The following is a 22,325-nucleotide window of genomic DNA, read 5'->3' on the forward strand; positions in this document are numbered from 1 at the left end:
GTTTTATGGTTTCCAATTCCCTGACAGAATTGTCCAGTTTGTCTTTCCCCCATTATAGATATTAAGCATAGTTATTTTATAGTCCATATCAGATTCCTTTATTTCCTATACTGTTGTGAGTCTGCTTCTATTGTCTGTTGTTTCTGCTGGTTTCTGTACCAGAAACATTGTCATTTTGTCTTGTATATCTGTTTCTTTCTGTGATTGTGTGCCCAGTTTTTTGTTTTTGTTTTGTTTTGTTTACAGAAACAACTTGAAGCCTAGGATGCTGCTATCTTTCTCCAAAAAAAATTTTGTATTTGATTTCTCCAAGCACCTATGAATAGCAGCAATCCAACGTCAAGGAATAAGGTATTCTAAGGCAGAATAGCAGATCTTCCATTAGGGTCTATTTCTGATGCACTCACTGCTAAGATGTAGCCCTAAGCAGTTTAAGTCCTAACCCAAAGCAAAGGGAAAGAGGCAGCATCCCTTAGCAGGTCTAGACACCAATTCACACCTTTTTACCCCTGAAAAGTAAAGGGGTCTAAAGACCTGCTTAAATTCTCAGCCTCTTAACTATTACCTTAGAATTGGCAATGGAATCAGGGAAATGTCATTTCCCCCAGCCTTATTTTCTTATTATCTGCAGGTTCCGTGGGCAACTTCATCCATTCCCAGGGCCTCAACTAGGAACTTAAGTGAATGACCTCCAAGCTGTATCTTTAACCTTGACCTTTCTTCTGAGTTATATTTCCAAACTGAACATTTCCCAACAGATCTGAAGGCAATGTGAACCTAGCATAACTGCTGCCAAGCTTTAATGTCCCCTCCATCAAACCAGCTTTTCCTTATGTGTTTCCTGTATCAGTTAATAATATCACCATCTTCAGTAAATGTCTATGTGCTGGACACATTGTGCTAGGCCTTGAGAATATAAGGGTGAATAAGACAGCAGTTCTGGCCAAAATCGAGTTTACCATCTATCAGGGGAACAGCATTTAACAAATCATTGTTCAGTTACAATCATGGGGAAAAGAAGTTATGAGAATATACAATGGAGGATAGGAACTAGAGGTATCAAGGAAAGCCTTCTTGAAGAGCTGACATTTGAAGTGAGCTTTGAAGGAGTAGAAATTATTAAGACATCTGTATGTGTTTGGCAGGGGGTAGGGATAAACAATTCCAAGCAGGAGAAACTGCATAACAATAATTACTATTATATCTTCACTTACTCTGTGATAGGCACTCTGCCAGGTGCTTTACACATGCTTTATCTTACTGAAACTCCCACAACCCTAGGAAGTACATGCTATTTTTTTTTTTTTTCTTTTTGAGACAGAGCCTCACTCTTCTGCCCAGGCTGGAGTGCAGTGGCATAATCTCGGCTCACTGCAAACTCCGCCTCCTGGATTCAAGCAATTCTCCTGCCTCAGCCTCCTGAGTAGCTAGACCCACCGGCATGCGCCACCATACCCAGCTAATTTTTTGTATTTTTAGTAGAGACAGGGTTTCACCATGTTGGCCAGGCTGGTATTGAACTCCTGACCTCAAGCAATCTGCCCGCCTCAGCCTCCCAAAGTGCTGGGATTACAGGTGTGAGCCACCATGCCCAGCCAGTACATGCTATTTTTATCCCAACTACACACTTGAGAAAAGGAGGCACAGTGAGGTAAAATGACTTGCCCAAGGTCACTGAGCTAATAAACTGGGGAGGAGTTGGGGTTTTAGTTCAGGCTTGTCTGAGTCTTCACAGTCTGTAGCCTTAAGTCTTATAATAAAATCCCCCACCCCCCACATAATAACACAGGCTCCAGACTTATTAAACTGTTTTCCTAACATATCTGTTTTTTGCTTCTGAGTTTCCTCTGCTTAGAATATCCTTTCTCCCAAAGTCTTATTCATCCTTCTCCAGGTTCTACACATCATCTTCTCTAGAAGGTCTTTCCTGATCCTCTCAATAGAAAGTAAACCCCTCTTTGTACTATATTCCGCACATGGCATCCATTTGTGCCTGTGTGCTTCTTCAGGTAACTTTTATATTCTGTCAGTAACACATCTGTCTGTTTCCCCCAACAAATTCAATATTTCTTGGGGAGAAGAACCCTATCTTACTGACCTTTCTTTGCCACAGTTCCAGGCATAGTGCCTGACATATAGTAGGCACTAAGTACCTATTGAGCAAATTAAGAAAATAGCCAAAAATCCTGGTAAATACCTTTGGCTAGATCAAATTAACTTATTTAAACTGTAGTTTCTACTCTCAAAACCCACACTTATTTTAGAAAAATGTGTTCTCCACATAGCTGACAGAAGAATTGGGAGAGAAATCAAAAGAGAAGAAACAAGGAAAGCCCAAGAGCATCTCTGGAGAAGGTTTCTGGATGCAAACATCACAGAATCAACAGAAGTGGGAAGCCAGGAGGCTTGAGCAAGGCGCCTGTTCTGACCAGGTATCTTCACCCTTTGGACTACATTGTCTATCTTCTGTTCACTCCTCCCTATCCACTCTCTACCCTGTCATGGGCCCCAGAAGGCTGCCCTGGGTGCCCTCAGGCTTCTGGCCAATAGTAGGCACTGGCGGCAGATGGGAAGGGAGAAGAGTGAGGTCACAGTATTTGTTCCCCTGACTCCTGCCCTATGAGGCTGCCTTTTTTCAGGTCTCAGTCACTGGCCTTCTCCACACACCTCCTCTGTCTTGAGATCTACTGACCCTTCCCCCATCTCTTCAGGCCAAGTGGGTAACAGAACCAATCACTAGTATTATCCTTTGTGGTTTCCCTACACTCTGCCCACACTATTGTAAACAGTCACTTGCTCAGTGACCTTGAGCAAGTCGTTTTACCTCATTTATAAAGTGTCCTCCAATTATTCCAGTTTGAGTGTGACATCTGTTTTCTGCTGGGACCCTGGCTTATATATTGGCCTATTAGCCTCAAATGCCTCATGGAAGCAAGGCAGCGGAAAGGTTAGACACAGTGCTGAGACTAGCATGAGAAAAACTGATAAGAATACTCAATTGGAAAGAAGAAGAGAAGGAATAGGTAAAAGAAGGCAAAGGGGACAAAAATGGAGGAACCACAATTCTGATTATGACTTCTTCCAGGTATAGGGAAACTCAAAAACCCTAAATCTAAGCTGCAAATTCTCTCTCCTTTTTTTTTTTTTTTTTTTTTGAGACAGTCTCACTCTGTAGCCCAAGCTGGAGTGCAATGGCATGATCTTGGCTCACTGCAACCTCCACCTCCAGGCTCAAGTGATTCTCATCCCTCAGCCTCCCGAGTAGCTGGGACTACAGGTGTGTGCCACCACGCCCGGCTAATTTTTTGTATTTTAGTAGAGACGAGGTTGCCCGGGTGGTCTTGAACTCCTGAGCTCAGGCGATCCACCCGCCTCAGCCTCCCAAAGCGCTGGGATTACAGGTGTGAGCCACTGTGCCCAGCCTGAAAATTGTCTCTTTATCCTTGTTTGGGTATCATATCAACTGAGTGTTAGAGATTTCCTCAAAATAGTCAATTCTAAAATAAATATAATACCTGACATCACTGGAGCAAGCTTTAAGCACCACACCAACCATGGTGCTGATTGTTTGTAGAGAACAACAGCAACAAAAAAGTCAGAAGCTTCCCTGTTTTCTTTAAATCTTGCAGATATGCCTCATCTGTACTTGGTGCTATAGCATCCTCAAAGCTCCCATTTTTTACAACATGCTCTTTTATTCTCTGCACACTGTTTAATGATGTCCCACCTCCACTGGGATACACAATCAGAGCTTTTAGAACAGAGGGTCTGTAGCCTTCTTTTAAGACATGTGAAAGAACCGTTTTAACAAAATAGCTGCCTTTTCCTTCAACTTGTTTCTGGTTTACCAACTGCATACTTGCAGTAGGAATCTACTTCTGCCTTCTGTCTACTGCCAAAGCAACTGAAAAGGCCTTTATGTATAGCTGAAAAAAAGTACTGTAATTTGATAGTCATCTTCTTTTTTCCTGCTCTAATTATTATTTTAACGGGCTTCTTCTTATTTTAATAGTTTTTTTAATAAGGAAATCTTACTTACAAATTTTAATTAGCTTACTGAATATTCACTGCTTTGGAATAAGTAGTTTAATGAGTAAAGAGACCTCAGACTACTAACTAGCCCAGAGTCTCTAAAGTAGCTTAGCGGGAAAATGATGCCGCCCTAGTGATATAATCCAAGGTCTGTGCCTCACAAACCAGCACTCTGCAGCCTGGGCCCTGGGGATGAATGAATCACACTGCCTCTTGCAAGAAAAAAAGTAAGACTTCAGTTTCTCCCCTTTTATTAAGAATATCTGTGTAAAAATCCCCAAGTCCCCTACTCACTAAGGCTTGTGACCCTTGTCAAATCACTTAACTTCTCTGAACTTCAGTTTCCTCATCTGTATGGGTTAGATTGTGATGTTATTTATATTAGACTATTATAAAAGCAGGTCTTATTTGCCTCTTTAAGAGCTCTAAAATATGTTGGTTGAGTGAATAAATACCATTTCTGGTTCTCATTTTTGTTTTTAAATCAATCCTTTCTTTACAGTACATTTCAATTACAGTAGAAATGAAGAATAAGTTAACATTTTTCATTCTAAAAACACCTGGCAGAGAAAATACAGTCAGTTACTCAAATTCAAAATTGGAATTAGGAGAATGATGAATTTTTTTATGGCTTAGTAACTTGAATAATCAATGTAAATTAGCTCTATTCCAAAAAGTAAAAGTATATTAATATCTGCTCTACTAATTAAGAGTATGTGACAATTTAAGTATGATTCTCAATGCATATGACATGTGAAATAGTTTCTTCTTTTGTCAATTTTCAGGGTGTTAGGTAAAAGAGGAACTCCCTTTTGCTTACTTAATCAAAGCAAGTCAAGAAATCAGAAATTTCAAATTCTGGTTTAGCAAATCTCTTTCTCACACATTCTACATCCAACCTATCAGGAAACCCTGTACCTTCACAATTTATCCAGAACCCAGTCACATCTCATCATTTCTATCACAAATACTCAATTAAGTGAACACTCAAGTGTACCCCAACTGATAGCTCTGCTTTCCCTTGCCTCCCAGGGTCTAATGTCAGTACAGCTGCCATGGTGATCCTATAAAACTTAAGTCAGATCCATGTCACTCCTCAGTTTCCCATCTCACAGTGAAAGCCCAAGTCATCACCATGGCCTAGGAGGCCCATGAACCATTTATTTGGTCCCCAGCATCTTTAACTTCATCTCCTACTACTTGCTCCCTTGCTCAGGGCACTTCTACCTCAGGGCCTCCGTACTTGCTGTTCCCTCTGCTAGAATGTTCCTCACTGATTATCCACATGACTTGTCCTTCATCTCCTTCAATCTAACCAAAAGATACTTCCTCAGGAGGGGCTTTCTTTACCACCCTATTAAAAATTGCATCCTCTAACCACTTCCCTCCTTCATTTGTCAAGAGCAACTATCACTTTGTAACTGACTGTCTTGTTTACTTATCTGTATACCCCCACAAAAATGTAAGTTCCATGAGGGCAAGCTTGTTTTTGTTATGAAAGTAAACTTTTTAGTCAAATAAAATAAAAATATACAAAAAAGGGCCACACATCATAGGTATAGAGTTTAATGAATTTTCATAAAGTGAACATACCCATGGAACTAACACTTAGATCAAGAAATAGTTCTTCCTCCTTCCAATCACCATTCCCCCAAAGATAACTATTAATCTGATTTCTAACCCCCAAGGTTAATTTCGCTTGTTTTTCTATTTTTTATAAATGAAATCAAGTTTTTCCATTTTTTATAAATGAAATCAAGCACTTCTTTTACTTAGCATTATGTAGTTACATATAGTTATAGTTCATTCATTCTCATTGTTACATAACATTCCAAATATACATAAATATACCATACTGGTTTACCTATTTTCCTCTTGATGGACGTTTGCATTGTTTCTAGTTTTGGCTATTATGAATACTGTTACTAAGGATATTCCTATACATATCTTTTGGTGAGTATGTGTACACATTTCTATCAGGTAGGACATGGGTCTGTCTGGTTAAGTTCACTGATGTCTCTTTCATCCCTAGCACAGTATTTGGCATATAATCAGTATTATTCAATAAATGTTTATTAAACGAATGGAAACAGTCTTTTTAAATTCTGTTACTTAGATTTAATAACTGACATGAGACTTCCTTGCCTTATATATGCAGGTTTGTAATGCATAATAATTAAATTAATCTCTGTAAACCTGCCACTAAAATTAAGAAAGACTGTTAGTAACACTGAAACTCCTTGATTGTTCCTTCTTGATCCCATCTCATTGGATTCTTTTTTTTTTTTTTTTTTTTTTTTTTTTTGAGATGGAGTTTTGCTCTTGTTGCCCAGGCTAGAGTGCAATGGCACGATCTTGGCTCACCCCACAACTTCTACCTCCTGGATTCAAGCAATTCTCCTGCCTCAGCCTCCCGAATAGGTGGGATTACATGCATGCACCATCACACTCGGCTACTTTTTGTATTTTTAGTAGAGACGGGGTTTCTCCATGTTGGTCAGGCTGGTCTCAAACTCCTGGCCTCCCAAAGTGCTGGGATTACAGGCGTGAGCCACCACACCCGGCCCTTTTTTAATTTTATCATTGCCTTTCTTTCCTTTATGTTTAACCACATATATGTCTCCCCTGACAATATGCTGTTTAGCTTGCTTGGTTTTAAACTTCCTAAAAATGTTATGTTACGTGTATTCTCCAATTTGCATTTTTCACTCAACATGAATTGATACTTGTAGATCATTCTTTTTCCATTGCTGAATAGTGCTCCATTGTGGGATTATAACACAGCATATTTATCCATTTCTCCAGTCCGTGGACAAATGGTTTGTTTCAAATTTTTTGCCATTTCAAACAATGTTACTATGAATGCTCTTACCAGTGTTTCCTGAAATACATACAAGAGGTCTTCTAGAAATTGTGGGTTGAATGGTATATGCATGTTCAAATTTATAAAATAATGTCAGAAGTTTTCCAAAGTGGCTATATCAATTTACGTCCCTACCACCAATATTATAAGGGCTCCTACTGCTACACATTCTTGGTAGCAGAATGTGCCAATCTAGGAAATATAAGTTATTCTACTACAATTTTTAAATCATATTTTCCTGATTCCTAATAAGAATGGGGATCTTTTCATACAATTGACCATTTCTATTTTTTCTTCCATGAAATCCTTGTTTGACTCTTTTGCCTATTTTTGAAATCGGTTCTTTGTCTTTTCTTATTAATTTATAGGAGTTCCTTATATATTTTGGATTTTAATCCTCTGTTGCTTATACACTTGTAAATATCTTCTTGCAGTGTGTGGACTGTTTCTACAGTTTAGAAAATATTTTATTTGAAAATAATTTCAAATGTGAAAAAAGCTGCAACAATAAAAACAGCATAAAGAATATTTGTATATGCCCTTCCCCTATTATTATTTTTCCCCATTTGTTTTATCTTTGTGGGCACTCATGCTCTGTGTGTGTGTGTATGTGTGTTTATATACACACACACACACATATACCTGCAAACACACATTTTTTTTTTTTCTGAACATCTGAGGCTAAGTTATACACATCATGGTCCTTTACCCCTAAGTCAGTCAGTGTGTATTTCCTAAGTCTAGAGAGATTCTCTCACATAACCATAGTACAATTATCAATTACAATTTATTTCAGTAAATTTAACCCAATAATATCTTTTATGGTATGGTTTTCCCTACAGTACAGAATCCAGTCTAGGGTAAAGTATTGCAATTACTTGTCATATCTCTTTAGCTTCTTTTAATCTAGAACATTTCCCTGGCCTTTCTTGGACGTTTTTAAAGAACAATGCTCCTTCCCCACTTTTGTCTTCAATAGAACATTCCTCATTTGGGATTTGGCTGGTGTTGTCTTGTGATTAGACTCAGGTTATGTTCTTGGATGAAATACTACACCCAATGTCCGTCTGCTCCTCCTTGGTGATGTTGATTCCAATCACTTGGTCAAGTTTTTGTCCCATTTCTCCACTCTACTATTACTTTTTTTTTAAATCTCTTGTAACTTTAAATGGTCTATGGAGAGACACTTTAAGACCATGTTCTTCATCTAAATTTTCCTCTAGATTTAATATCTATTGATAATTATATCTGATCCAATCTTTACTGAATAGTTGTATCATGTTGATGTTTTCAGTCTTTATTAAGTACTTTGATAAACAAAAGTTCTACCATTGAATCTATCAGTCTTTTCTTTTGTTCCTTACACATTTTATGTCCTGTTTAAGGAATTCTCGCCTGCCCTCACAGCACTAAAGATATTGCCTTACACTTCTTCTGAAGTTTCCCTATTATTATTATAAGCAGTTGCAGTAAATAATAAATCAGAGTTTCATATATTCTAAATCTAGTAAAAATAGTGTTATTCCAGTTGCCTGTTTCCAGGGGGCTTCAATATTTTTAAAGTTGGTTTTCTCTATGAACAATTTCTAGATTCTAAATTTAATTGTATTTCAGTATGATTTACATTTTAAACAATATTTTTTCTCTTTTGAAAGTAGTTAGCCAGGTGCAGTGGTTCATGCCTGTAATCCCGAAACTTTGGGAGGCTGAGGCTGGAGGATCACTTGAGGCCAGGAGCTCGAGACCAGCCTGGACAACAGGGTGAATCCCTGTCTGTACAAAAAATTAAAAAATCAGCTGGGTGTGGTGGCGTGCCTGTAGTCCTAGCTACTCAGGAGGCTGAGGCAGGAGGATTGCTTGAGCCCAGGAGTTCAAAGTTACAGTGAGCTGTGATAACATATCCCTGCACTCCAGCCTGTGTGACAGAGCGAGACCCTGTCTTAAAAAAAGAAAAAGCAAAAGCAGTTGACCTGTCAGGCCTAGAACAGAAATTCTTGCTTTCACTTTTTAAAAACTTAAACAAAAGGCCATTAATTTATAAGCATAACTTATTTCTGAAATTCTGTGTTTGAAAGGCTGACCTGGAAGAAACAAGGTCAGAAAGTTTGCTTTTTAGACAGAGTAACAGAGCTATATCTATATTATTTCTACCTCTGTACCTTTTTCTCAGCAATTGCTAAAAAAAAAATTCAAAACATAATAAAGCTACTTTTCCATAGTAAACAAGTGAAATAAATTTAATAATTAACTGTTTTAAAAAAAAACACACTGGTAAGTGGGTTCCTAGCCTATTTTAGAAGTTAAAACTCCCTAGTTCAGAACAGCCAGAAGGAAACCTTTTTATCACTTATTCCACAAGTGTGTATTGAGCACACTCTACACTACACACAAAGTGTGAAGTACTACAGCTAATGAAAACTCCAGATTCTATTGTTTTTGAAATAGATGATATTAATCTGTTTTATTCTCTAATGGTGCATATACTATAGAATTGTTTTTTTAAAAAGAGTGGCAGCAAGAAAATGCTTAAACTCATCCACAAACATCCAAATTCTAAGTCAGAGAGTGGTTGTGAGAACAGGAAAACCAGGCGTGGCATCATCATCTGGTGTTCGGCATGAACCTAATCCTTTCACTAATGTTCAGGGAAAAGCCACTCGCCATAAAATCCTACTTGAAACGATTCTTCTTTTAATTTTGTCTTCTCTGGCTAACCCGGCATATCATATTATTCCTCCATATTTCATATGGAAGTGAGTAACCCAGTTAGTAATGTTTTATATAATATATGTCTATGTAAGCTGGTAATCCAAATCAATTATATTCCATTTCTAACTGCGTAAAAAGAAATCAAGATATACCATTTCATAAGAGAAATGACAACAAACCTTGAATGAAACCTTAGTTATGAATCAAAGTTTGCTCTTGAGTTTCTACAGAAAATAATGCCAAAAGAGGAGCTGGAAATCATCTTACACCCAGGCCCTATTCCCTCAAATAACAATGACTTCATACACTGATATGAGACCCTCATTGGAACTTGAAAGGGATCTTTAGTATCTTGAACTTTATCTACAGCACCAGTATTTATTTAGAAACTACTTTTAAAAGTGGTTTCATGTGACCCCTAGTGAACACTGAAATTTTTGACAAGCGTCAGCTTTTCCTTAAGTTTCACTACAAAAACTGGTTGGTAAACTACTGCTTTTGCATGCTATAAAGAAATGCTCTTCAAATGTCAATCTATTAACAATAATATGAACATTTATATAAAATTGTATTTTAGAGGTAATGCTAATACGATATATTTATGTTCTAAAGAGGTACACTTGTTTGTTAATTTATTTGTTTCCAATCCTCAGTCCAAATACCAGTCTATCTGACTAAAACTAAATGTATTTTTGTTAGAAGATGACAACTAACTTCAGGGTCAGAAATTACTACAAATAAACATTTTTTTAAAAACCCCAAAATCAGAAACCCTGAAAGCATGAATTTAATCCTTCTGTTTAATGGATAATAAGGAAGCAAAGAAATCCTTGGGATTCAAACATTGTAGTATGTTACCAAGAAAGGGCCTGGTGAATTCCTCAAAGCTTTCACCAAAGAGTTATATTAAATTTCCTTTTGGCAACAAATAAATTGGTTTCCTGCTGGTAGAAGCTTAGGTCAGTCATCTAAATCAGGGAAACCAGGAATACATGCCATTTACTGGAGAGTCACTTAAGTGTAAACTGCATCTCTCCCCATGGCATGTTTATGTCCTCTCTAGAGAAGATTTACACTGGGGAATGGGGGTGGTGGTGGTCTTGATTCTTCGCCACTTACAGTTTTTAAAAATTATCTAAGGTTTAAAATCTTGCCTAAAACTGTGGAAATATCTACATTTTCCTTATATCTTTTTTGATGATAGAACATTTGGATATGAAATTTGATAATAATGCCCTGAGGAAGGAATGAGGTTCCTGTCTCCACAGGGAACAAGACAGACCCATGGGTCCTTTCTCACCTGTGACACTGTGATGCTGCATTTCTTGGCCAGCTCCTCTTTGGCTTCTTCACTGGGGTAGGGGTTGCTGAGGTGTGAGTAAAAATATTCATTCAAGATTTCTGTGGCCTGTTTACTGAAGTTACGCCTTTTCCGTCTATGACAAGAGTGAAAGAAAATAATTGCAGTTACAATCAGCATTAACCTAAGAGGGATGGGTTAATTAGGATGACACCAAAAAAGTAGATTTCTCTTTTTAAACATCCTTAAGGTCTAATTTATTTCTGTGATATTATACGTTATGTTCTAGACATCCTCCAAGGCATTATCCAACTCATTTTAAGATGTAGGATCACTGAGAAAAATACCAGACTATGAAGCACAATTAATTGTGCTTCTTTCTTTGAAGACCTAATATTTTAGATATTCAATGAAGATCCAGTGAGAACAAACAAAGTCTATCAGAGAGCTTACAGGGAAGAGGACTGGGCAGAGGAAGAGTTCTGAAAGAGAAATATCTTGTCTAAAGGGTTAGAGCAGGTTGGGGCACCGTAAAAGACAGGGAATGTGTGAGATGAGTCTGGAAGGATGGGCAGGGGGCAGATTACAGAAGCTCAGTGGAGCTATAAGAATTTTTGGATTTTATGCTGAGTGCAATAGGAAACTATTGAAGGTTTTAAGTTTTATGTTTTTAAAAGATCATTCTGACTGCTGAGAATAGGTGGAGGAGGGCATGAAAGGAACTGCAAAGCCCATTTTAGGAGATGATTGCACTGGTCAAAATGAAGATGATAGTAACTTGGCACAAGGTGAGAGCAATGAAAACAAGACTCAAGATCTACTTGAAAGGTAAAAGCAATAGGACCTGATGATGTATTGAATGGGAGGAGTGAGTGAGGGAGATAGAGAAGGAAGTTTAGGAAAAAAAAAAATGCCTCGGGAAGGATTTCTAGGTTTTTCTGCTTAAGCAACTTCCTGGACTGAGGTATGATTTCCTTCACTAGGCAAAGAGGAGAGAACAAAAAGTTATCTTTTGTTTTTGTTGGGAAGGGGGTAACAGACTTTCAAAAGATCAAGCATTTATTAACAACATATTTCAAGTAGCAAAAATGTCATTTATATTTGGGTTTTGTTATTAAGATTTTAAAGAATTCCAGCCTGAAAATTATCATTTGTCAGAATTCACTTTCAATTAAGTACTCCAGTAATTAGAAAATACCTTCCCCAGATAATTTTCTTAATACTTTCTTCCAAATAATCTTAATTCTTCTCAATTGTGATATCCCACAGTCAGAAAACAAAGAGTCAGTAGGCTGTTGTATAGGTATGCACTCTATGAGATTCTTCTAGTCAAAATGGTGTCATTCATATGGCAGGTTAAGTATGTGATCTACATTTCAACATTAAGGGAGAGTCAAGGGAGCAAGAAATCTAGGTCTGATCAAAACAACTCAGGTTTTAGTCCTGAAATGTCTTAATTTCAATAATTTTTAGGAGGGTTAAACTGTTGTTTTCTAGAGGATGAAGATGAGATTCAAGATCTATTTGGGGATTAAAATCAACAGGATTTGATGATGAACTGGATGGGGAGGTGGTAAGAGAAGACAGGGAAGGAATGGAATGAAGACAAATACACCAAAAAGAAGAACAGTTAGCATTTTTGCAGGAGTCACGTGTTGCTTGAAAAGAAAGACAAGGTCCCGAGGTGAGAGCACATTGAAGAGGTACACTCTGATGAGTAGGTGCATGGGTAATGTCTAGACTAGATACTGAAAATGTCAAATTTATGGACATTATCTTGCCCATAGACATTATTTATTGAGACCACACAGTAATTACCTGCTCATAAAAATCTAGGTTTCTGACTTCTTATGAAAAATTGGGATACCAACAGTACTGGGCCCACGTTCTCAGAAGGCAGCTCTAGGTTAAAGCTGAGTGATAGCTGCCCCCTTAGATATGCACCTGCCTGTTCCAACCCTCCTTGTCCCTCCCTGTATCCCTGCTCCAGCCACTCCACTCAATTCCACTATATGTAAGCAAGCTCCTGGAGCCCAGGAGCAAGGCCCAGGGTAGATGGGAATAGATGACACAAGTGCATTTCTGTGGGAAATAGCGACGTGTGAAAGGAGGATCAAAAAGAAATATATCTAGAAAAGCAAAGAGAAGTTTGGCTCACATCACTTTTGCCCAGGGGTGGTTTTTAACAAACATCAAAACACCTCAGAGAACAAACAGAATAGCTCACCGGACATTCTGGCTGTGTCCAAACTACAGCACTTCTACTGGAAGAGGAGACGGACCTACCCAAATTTATTCTTAAATGTTTTGCATTGGTGCATGCTTTGTCTTGTCCAATTATGAAGCAAACATGAGCATGGGAAGTCAGAGTGAGCAAGGGAATCATATATCTGACTGAGCATGTTTGCCTAGAGCAGAGCCCCTTGCCTTCTCAGTGCAGAGGGCTTGCTGGGAGGCACTACAAGAATAGATGGAACCAAAGCTCAGTATTTGCATTCACTTGAAGGCACAGGAGAGAACTTGGTCTTATACGTTATTTATTTTTTAGAAAGCATCCTGTAGAAAATGCCCATTAAGCATTTCCCCTCAGTTTCACTCCCCCAGGGTTCACCACACTCTAAATGGCTATGCCTCAGGCCAGTGTGCAGTGGCACATCAGTCCAGGCCTGTGTTCCATCAGCATCACAACATTACTAACAGCAATCTCTACGGGAGAAGAGACTCTGCTCCAAGCTCTGCCACTCTCTCATTCTGGCCCTGCTCACTTTAGGCTGTTAATATACTTTCTCTTCATGGAAGAAAAATAAATCATTTAGGTGTATACATTATGAATGCAGTTATTTAAAAAATAAGCACGCATGTTGACAAGAATGGGAAAGTATCAGCAGAAATAAGGATAGCAATTATATTAGAAAATATTTCTATCAGACATGTTTTACTATCTTTGTTACATAATACTTTTTATTAAAATGCTCAAATTAGACAAATAATTTTAAAATGTTTTTTGTCTTCTGATGCTACCTCTCTAACCCTGATTTGAGCTGTTACAAAGTATTAAGTGGAATTATTCATTCATATGGCCAGTCAATAAATTATTTTTGGTAGCCTCTAACATGTAAGTCACTTGCTAGAATTGTGGGGAATGCAAATGTGTAAGTCTTGGCTGTTGCTTTCAATGACACTGTGGCTTACTAAGGGAGAGAAGAAATGTTCATGAAAAACTACAAGAAAAGGGAGCCTACATGACTTTCAGTCTGAATAGTTGCGTAAACATAGTATAAGTGTTCAAGGGAAGGAAGGGCTAGTCCAGTGGGGTGATTAAGGTGGATTTTCTGAAAAGCGAGCATTTAGACCAGACCCGGAACGATGAGCAAGATCTCACTAGATCCAACAAGTACAAGCACTGGTTCCACTCCGGGCTCCATTCCAGATACCCTCACAGATGATGACTCATTACTGGTAACCAGCTTAGAGAGACAGTTTGTTGTGGGAGCCAGGGAAGTTAAGTGGTTAGACTTAGGAAAAGAAGGAATTCTAAGCAGTAGAAACATAATTCCATGAAGCATTTCATTTTGGAAGAAACACAGGAAAGAACAATTTAGTGATATATAAATAAGAACACTGAAAATGTTCAAACTCAGATCTAATAATTCCATTTCTAAGAATTGATCCTTAGGAAATAATCCTAAAGACCAAAAAGGTTCAATCAATGAAGATTTTCATTAAAATGTTAGTTTAAATAAAAATCTATCTAAAATAGTACCCTCTCCATTTTCTCTCCCCTTGACTTGCTTTATTTTTCTGCATACCACTTATCACCCTATTACATTTCATTACATTATTAAATAGAATGTTATGGTATATTTGTTCACCTGTTTACTGTCTGTTTCTTCAAGTAGAATATAAGCTCAATTGGGGCAAGTATATTAATCTGTCTTGTTTACCAATATATCCTCAGTACCAATAAATATTTGTGGAAGGAAGGAAGAAAGGAAGAAATTATATGAAAATTAATAGTTGGCTGGGCATGGTAGCTCCTGCCTATAATCCCAGCACTTTGGGAGGCAGGATAGCTTGAGTTCAGGAGTTCAAGACCAGGCTGGGCAACATGGTGAAACACCATCTCTACAAAAAATACAAAAATTATCCGAGCATGGTGGCAAATGCCTCCCAGCTACTCGGGAGGCAGAAGCAGGAAGATCACTCGAGCATGGGATGTCGAGGCTGCAGTGAGCCATGATAGCATCACTTACTGCACTCCAGCCTGGGTGACAGAATGAGACCTTCTCTCAAAAAAAAAGAAAAAGAAAAATTAATGGAGACAAATTAAATGCTCAAAAATAAGGGAATGCTAAGGACATTATTTATTTTATATTCATTTGGTAACTTCAATTGTTAAAATGCTATTAATAATTAGAGCTTATACTACATGAAAATGTTTATGTATTCATGGTAAATTTTTTAAAAAGCAGACCAAATTATGCATATTGACCCATCACAGAAATATTTCTTTTAAAAAGCCCCCAAACAAACAAAAAGAGAGAGAATATTATAAAACATTTATAGTGATTTTTTCTTTAGGTAATAAAAATGAGGTTAACTTTTATCCTTCATCCTTTTATTCCATATATTTTCCAAACTTTCCATAGTGAGCTTGGCATTTTTAAAATAGAAAAAAGAATAATAAAATCTTCACAACAACAAAGAAGTAATGCAGAGAGGGACAGGCCTTAAATGTCAGGTTAAGGAGTGTATATGTTAAGTATGCATATATCCAGCATTGGAAAGCTACTGTGGTTTTCAAGCAAAGCAATCATGGTAGCACGGTGATGTTATAGAAACAGACAAGGGATATGGAGGATGGGCTGGAGGGCAGTAGGACTGGAGACAGGGAGACTAGTAGGTACTGTGTTAGCCCATGTACAAAAGGATGGGCAGGAACTGAGACGAAAATAAAGAGCTAAAATGAAAAACACTGAAAATGCTCCACACACTTTGTTTTCCAGTTGAGAAGCTATCTTAGTTATTTCCTTTAATATTGTGAGATTTGGATGATAATTATCACCACTGTCAGATTCCATGGGAGAAGAAAGAAAAACAAAATAGAAACTCCTTTCCAAAGCTGCAGATTCATCATAAGCTTTAGCAATGCCCCGAGAAGCATCCCTACAGAGGCAGTGTACACTAGGACGTTGACAATTCTTCTGTTCTGTCACTCAGTAGGTCACTGTAGACAATTTATTACCATATACAATATATTACCTAACTCCTGTGAAACTTGGGGAAAGCTTCAGATAAAGGGAAATTTTCATCCTTACAGGAAAAATGGTAGGCTTTCTTTCTTGATTTGGAAATACAGATTCTGGAGTTTTGTGGTAACTGCTATTAACTGAAATGACACTTCCTTCTTAGGAGTATCAATATCTCCAAGTATTTTCCCATACTATGCACAACCCGTGTAACATTAAGAAATTCTTACAAAATACCCCTTGTTAAAATAGTTATATGCAGAAAACTATTCTTAAAAATACCTTTTAGCATCAGAATGGAAAGGCTACATATTCCTAAAGTCATTAGCAGAGACACTAATCCTATTCATTTCCTGAGTCACTAAACTGGCAGCTAACCCACATTACCATTCCCAGACAGGAAAGCTTGACAGCACAGGAACCATGAGTTGAATTACCTGTCCATTGTACAAAAGACTCATATGGCCAAAAGAATCTAAGACCAACTGGTCAGTTTTACAGAAAATAATACACAAGGAGTGACAGACGGGGGAAAGCCATGCAATAGATTTATGGCTTCACATACCTGGCATCAAGGAACCTTGATCTTAAAATCATAACTGCTTCACAAGTGCTTTGTTTGAGCTGCATCTGAATGGAACTAAATTTTCGATGGATGATGCCCACCATTCTTTCAATCTCTTTTGGAGAAATGGGACGTGTTCTACTCTGTTCTCGGAGAAGGTTCATCACATGTGTAGTAAATTCATTACATGCCTGTAACGGAAAAAAAAAATCACTCCTTTGGAAACTATCTACTATCACATGAAGACATTCACTCATCTGAATTTACACCTCATTTGCAATCACCAATAGCATTATACAGTGTGTAGGGTAAAATGAAAACTAAGACACTTGTAAAATGGTAGTAATAGTAGTTAAAGCAGCAAGAATTCTGAAACTGTGCATGGTCAGACGTGCAAGGAGATAGCATTCAACTACTCTTCCCACCCACCCCTGTCCAGTTCCAAAATGATGTTTTCCCATTCGAGGATGCTCCCTATCAATTCCCATATACAAGTAAAAATATATGTTAATTGTTAATACTAAGTACCACCTATTTTCTCTGGAGTTTTACATTTAATCAACAAATGCTTACTGAACAACTACAAAGTTCAAACTCTTGCCAGTGCTGTAAGGAACACAGAAATGAGCAAGATGCAGGCCTGGCCTTTGGTGAGAAAAAATGTATAAAAAACTAATTCAGTGCAAAGACTAACAGGAAGATATTAAGTTCCAAGGAAGGAATATTTTCATCTGTAGGCTTCACGAATTGAGCTTTAAACAATAGGTAGCATCTTTGAAAGGTGGATAAAGATGGAAGTCAGGAGGAATTCCAGGTACTAGAAATAACAGTATGTTGCAAGTTCAGAGAATGGCAAATAGGAATACAGATAATATGTAAACAAGCAAAAGGATTCAGGTTTGAATTAGCACATAAAGGGCCTTGCGTGCCAAGCATTCCAATGACCTATTATAATTTAGCTGTAGTGCAGGCCTTTAGTGGATATAAGCCATCTCTGTAAAGCAGCTCAACTCTTCAACGGATGTCCAACAGAAAATAAGGATCAGATCTGGGTCTCAAACTTTTTAGTTAACAATCCTCAGGCCGGGGGCGGTGGCTCACGCCTGTAATCCCAGCACATTGGGAGGCTGAGGCAGATGGATCACAAGGGCAGGAGATCGAGACCATCCTGGCTAACACAGTGAAACCCCATCTCTACCAAAAATACAAAAAATTAGCCCACCGTGGTGGCGGGCGCCTGTAGTCCCAGCTACTCCGGAGGCTGAGGCAGGAGAATGGCGTGAACCCAGGCGATGGAGCTTGCAGTGAGCCGAGATCGCGCCACTGCACTCCAGCCTGGGCAACAAAGCGAGATTCCAAGATTCTGTCTCAAAAAAAAAAAAAAAAAAAAAATCCTCAGACATTGTCTCTTTCAGTACATACACACAAACACACACACACACACACATTTGTTTCCCCTAATATTCAGAGTCTCACTCTGTCACCCAGGCTAGAGTGCAGTGGTATGATCATAGTTCATTGCAGCCTCAAGCCCCTGGGCTCAAGCAATCCTCCCATCTCAGCTTCCCAAGTAGCTGTGACGACAGGCATGTGCCACCATACCCAGCTAATTTTTAATGTATTTTTTATTATTATTATTATTATTGTAGAGACAGAGTCTTGCTCTGTCGCCCAGAATGGAGTGTTGGAGTGCAGTGGTGTGATCTCGGCTCACTGCAGCCTCCGCCTCCTGAGTTTAAGCAATTCTCCTGCCTCAGCCTCCGGAGTAGCTGGGACTACAGGTACACACCGCCATGCCCGGCTAATTTCTTTTGTATTTTAGTAGAGATGGGGTTTCACCATGTTGCCCAGGCTGATCTCAAACTCCTGAGTTCAGACAATCCACCTGTCTCAGCCTCCCAAAGTGCTAGGATTACAGGCATGAGCCACGGCGCCCGGCCCCCAGCTAATTTTTAAATCTTTTTTAGAGTCAGGGTCTTGCTATGTTGCCCAGACTTGTCTCAAACTCTTGGCCTAAAGAGATCCTCCCACCTCAGCCTCCTGAGCTGCTAGGATTACAGGTATGTGCCACTGCATCCAACTTCATCTATATTCTCTTTGATTTATAAATCTGTATAACTGGGCCTACACTGAAATCCAGTACTGCCTGGTAAATAAAGCACCAGTTTATACTCCTGAAGAAAAAGAGTCTCTTCTGGCATTTTTCTTAAAAATGCAGGACGGGAAATTCTGCATCTTACTGCACGGGTGTCCCTGATGGAGTGAGAAGACAGAAAAATCACTGATCAATGCAAGACGTGTTTGGAAGTTATAATAATGTCCACTTCCCTAGAGATATCCCAAACATTGCTCACATATAGCACATGATGGTTTTTCTAACTGCTCATTAGAGGACTAACCTTTCCTGAACCCTGTGTATTTCACTTACTCTAAAATTTTACAGAGCTTTCCATAAATATTTCTAAGGTAAGGTAAAATGAGTCTTATCATGTAAAGTTTTTTCAAAAATATGTTTTAAGCCATAGGAAATATTAAATTCCTTGTGAGTGGTGACACTATATTATACTTATGGGATTCTTCAGTGTAGAATTATGCAATATACATACCTAATAAACATCTACAGATTGGTGGGCTTTTTAATACTACAATTCAAGAGTGAGAGTTATGTTGGTTAATAGCCATAAATTCATTATCCCTGAATCATAAGAGAAGAATTCTTAATCTGCAGTCAATGGATAGGTTTAGAAGGTCAATGACCTCCTGAAATCCTACACAAGTTGTGTGCATATTAATAATTCTGATGAGAGAATCTGTGAAGCTTTTGTTTTCTTTTCAGAATCTCAGTCTACAATTTTAAAAGGTTAATAATCATTGTCCCAGGATATGACACAGTAAAACATTAAGCAATGTTGTAGACTAAAACCAGAAGTTGAAGGCAGAAACCAAGATTTAAAAAAATAAATTTAAGATCTTCCCCACTATATTATCCATTTATTTTATCTTATTACTATTTTTTTTGAGACGGAGTTTAGCTCTTGTTACCCAGGCTGTGGTGCAATGGCACGATCTTGGCTCACTGCAATCTCCGCCTCCCAAGTTCAAGCGATTCTCCTGCCTCATCCTCCCAAGTAGCTGGGATTACAGGCATGTGCCACCATGCCCGGGTAATTTTTTTTGTATTTTTAGTAGAGACGGGGTTTCACCATGTTGGTCAGGCTGGTCTCGAACTCCTGACCTCAAGTGAGCTACCTGCCTCAGCCTCCCAAAGTGCTGGGATTATAGGCATGAGCCTGTAATAAATAGCACCTGGCCTATTATTTTGAGACAGTTTCATTCTGCTGCCCAGTCTGGAGTGCAGTGGCACGATCTTGGTTCACTGCAAGCTCTGCCTTCTGAGTTTGAGTGATTCCCGTGCCTCAGCCTTCCGAGTAGCTGGGATTACAGGCATATGCCACTGAGCCCAGCTAATTTTTGTATTTTTAGTAAAGACAAGGTTTTACCATGTTGGCCAGGCTGGTCTCGAACTCCTGACCTCAAGTGATCCGCCCACCTTGGCCTCCCAAAGTGCTGGGATTACAGGCGTGAGCCACCATACCTGGCCTATATTATCAATTTAAATGATTTTATGCCAAATTAAAAACAAGTGGTCACCCTACCAATAAATATATGTATATATCTTTTTCTTGAACTTTCCCTAAGGAGATGTTTATATAATTTCCAATTTATGTAATGTGACCAACTCTACCCTTCAGTTTTCTCATCAGTAAAACAAAGATAACTGAAGTAGAACTATTCCCAAACTGGGATTAACAAATTCTATAGTTCTACAGCTAGTTCCATAGAATGTTAACTAATAGTCCAACAATATGATATGTTTGGGAATTGCCGGGTTAACCAAAATCTTAAAAATTTTTTGTGGGTAAGACTCTTCAGTATTCCTATCCTAATATTTGTAATAAATCTTCAAGGAGAAATAGCATATCCAACTTTTTCCCAAATAAATTTGGCCACAAAATTTCTCTCTAGAGTAATCCTGTCCAATAGAAATACATTGTGAGCCACATATTAAATTTTTAAATTCTCAGTAGCCATATTAAAAAATAAAATACAAAGAATTAGGTGAAATTAATCAACAATATATTTCACTTAACCCAATATATAAAAAATATCCTGGCCTGGGCAACATGGTGAAACTCCGTCTCTACCAAAAATATAAAAAATTAGCTGGACATGGTGGCACGCCTGTGGTCCCAGCTACTTGGGAAGCTGAGGTAGGAGGATCACTTGAGCCCAGGAGGCAGAGGCTGCAGTGAGCTGAGATTATGCCACTGCATCCAGCCTGGGTGACAGAGTGAGAGAAAGAAAAGAAAGAAAATTAAGAAAGAAAGAAACAAAGAAAGACAAAAAAACTGTTAATGAGGTATTTCATTCTTTTTTTGTACTCTTTGAAATCTAGTGTGTATTTTACATTGACAGCACATCTCAATTCAGACTAGTCAGACTTCAAGTGCTCATTAGATACAAGTGGCTAGTGGCTGCCATATTCGACAGCACAGCTCTACGGCATCTTGTGGACCAACGTGCTAGGAAAAACTCTTTGGGAAACGCTATGCTAGGTAATCTTTGATATATTTTAAAATTTTTCACCACCATACATTCACACAAACACAATAAAAGCCCATTTGACTTAGGAATGTCCTTGATGAAGCAATATCAATTATTCATCTTATTACATATCAACCTTTGAGTATGTCTTTAATATTGCGTGTGTCAAATGGGAAGCACACAAAAAAGCACTTGTATTTGCACATTGAAGGAGGACTGTCTTGAGAAAGAGCACTTTTATGGTTAAGTAATGAGCAGAAGTCACTTTCTTCATGGAACATCATTTTTACTTGAAAACAAATATGATAAATTATGATTATATGGAGTTGGGTATTTGGCAGATGTTCTCTCAGAAATGAAACAAGTAAGCCTTCCATGCCAAGGAAAACAGCTGACAGAATTATGCCAATTAAAAAATTTGAGTTTTCAAGTGAAAATTAGAATTTTGAAAAACTTGCATCCACCATTGTAAGCTTAACAGTTTCCCAGTAGACTTTCTGATGAGTTCAGAGTTGATATCCATAAACAAGATATTTTGATATTACATAATGAAATGTGTCAAAATTTGGAAGATACGCATAATTCAGTAAACCTGTACTTTCCAAATTATCAACGCATGATGTTACAAAAGCACACATAGGTACAAGAGCCATTCAAAGTGAAAACCAGACCAGTGATCTTAAATAAACAGAGTACAAAAAGTTAACTGACATGGTTTCAGGCTTCTCGTTGCAACATACCTTTACAAAACTATAACTTGTCAAGTTTTGGTGTAATATCAAAAAATAGTATTCACAATTATCTGAAAAGGCTATTAACGTCTTCTCTTTTGCAATGACATATCTGTGTGAGGTCAAATGCTTTTCATTTATTTCAACCATATGACAACAGTTGACTGTAGAAGCAGATATGAGACTCAAGCTGACTTCTGTCAAGCCCATAGTGAATTTGCAAAGATGAAAAAGTAAGGCCATTCTTCTCACTAAATTTTAAGGTTTTTTG

General features: G+C 38.1%; 1 protein-coding gene across 3 annotated transcripts in view; it reads right to left on the reverse strand.

The window, feature by feature from the left end:
- Nucleotides 1-22,325, reverse strand: part of PBX3 (PBX homeobox 3) — a 222,251-nt gene that overhangs the window by 20,824 nt on the left and 179,102 nt on the right. For all 3 annotated transcript variants that reach the window (XM_034929068.3, XM_034929069.3, XM_034929071.3), the window contains exons 4-5: nt 16,719-16,909; nt 10,905-11,040 (exon numbers count right to left, since the gene is read on the reverse strand). In XM_034929068.3, the coding sequence (XP_034784959.1) occupies nt 10,905-11,040; nt 16,719-16,909 (327 nt within the window). The remainder of the gene's footprint in view (nt 1-10,904; nt 11,041-16,718; nt 16,910-22,325) is intronic.

The sequence above is a fragment of the Pan paniscus genome, chromosome 11 (genome assembly GCF_029289425.2).
Source record: "Pan paniscus chromosome 11, NHGRI_mPanPan1-v2.0_pri, whole genome shotgun sequence".
Lineage (NCBI taxonomy): Eukaryota > Metazoa > Chordata > Mammalia > Primates > Hominidae > Pan > Pan paniscus.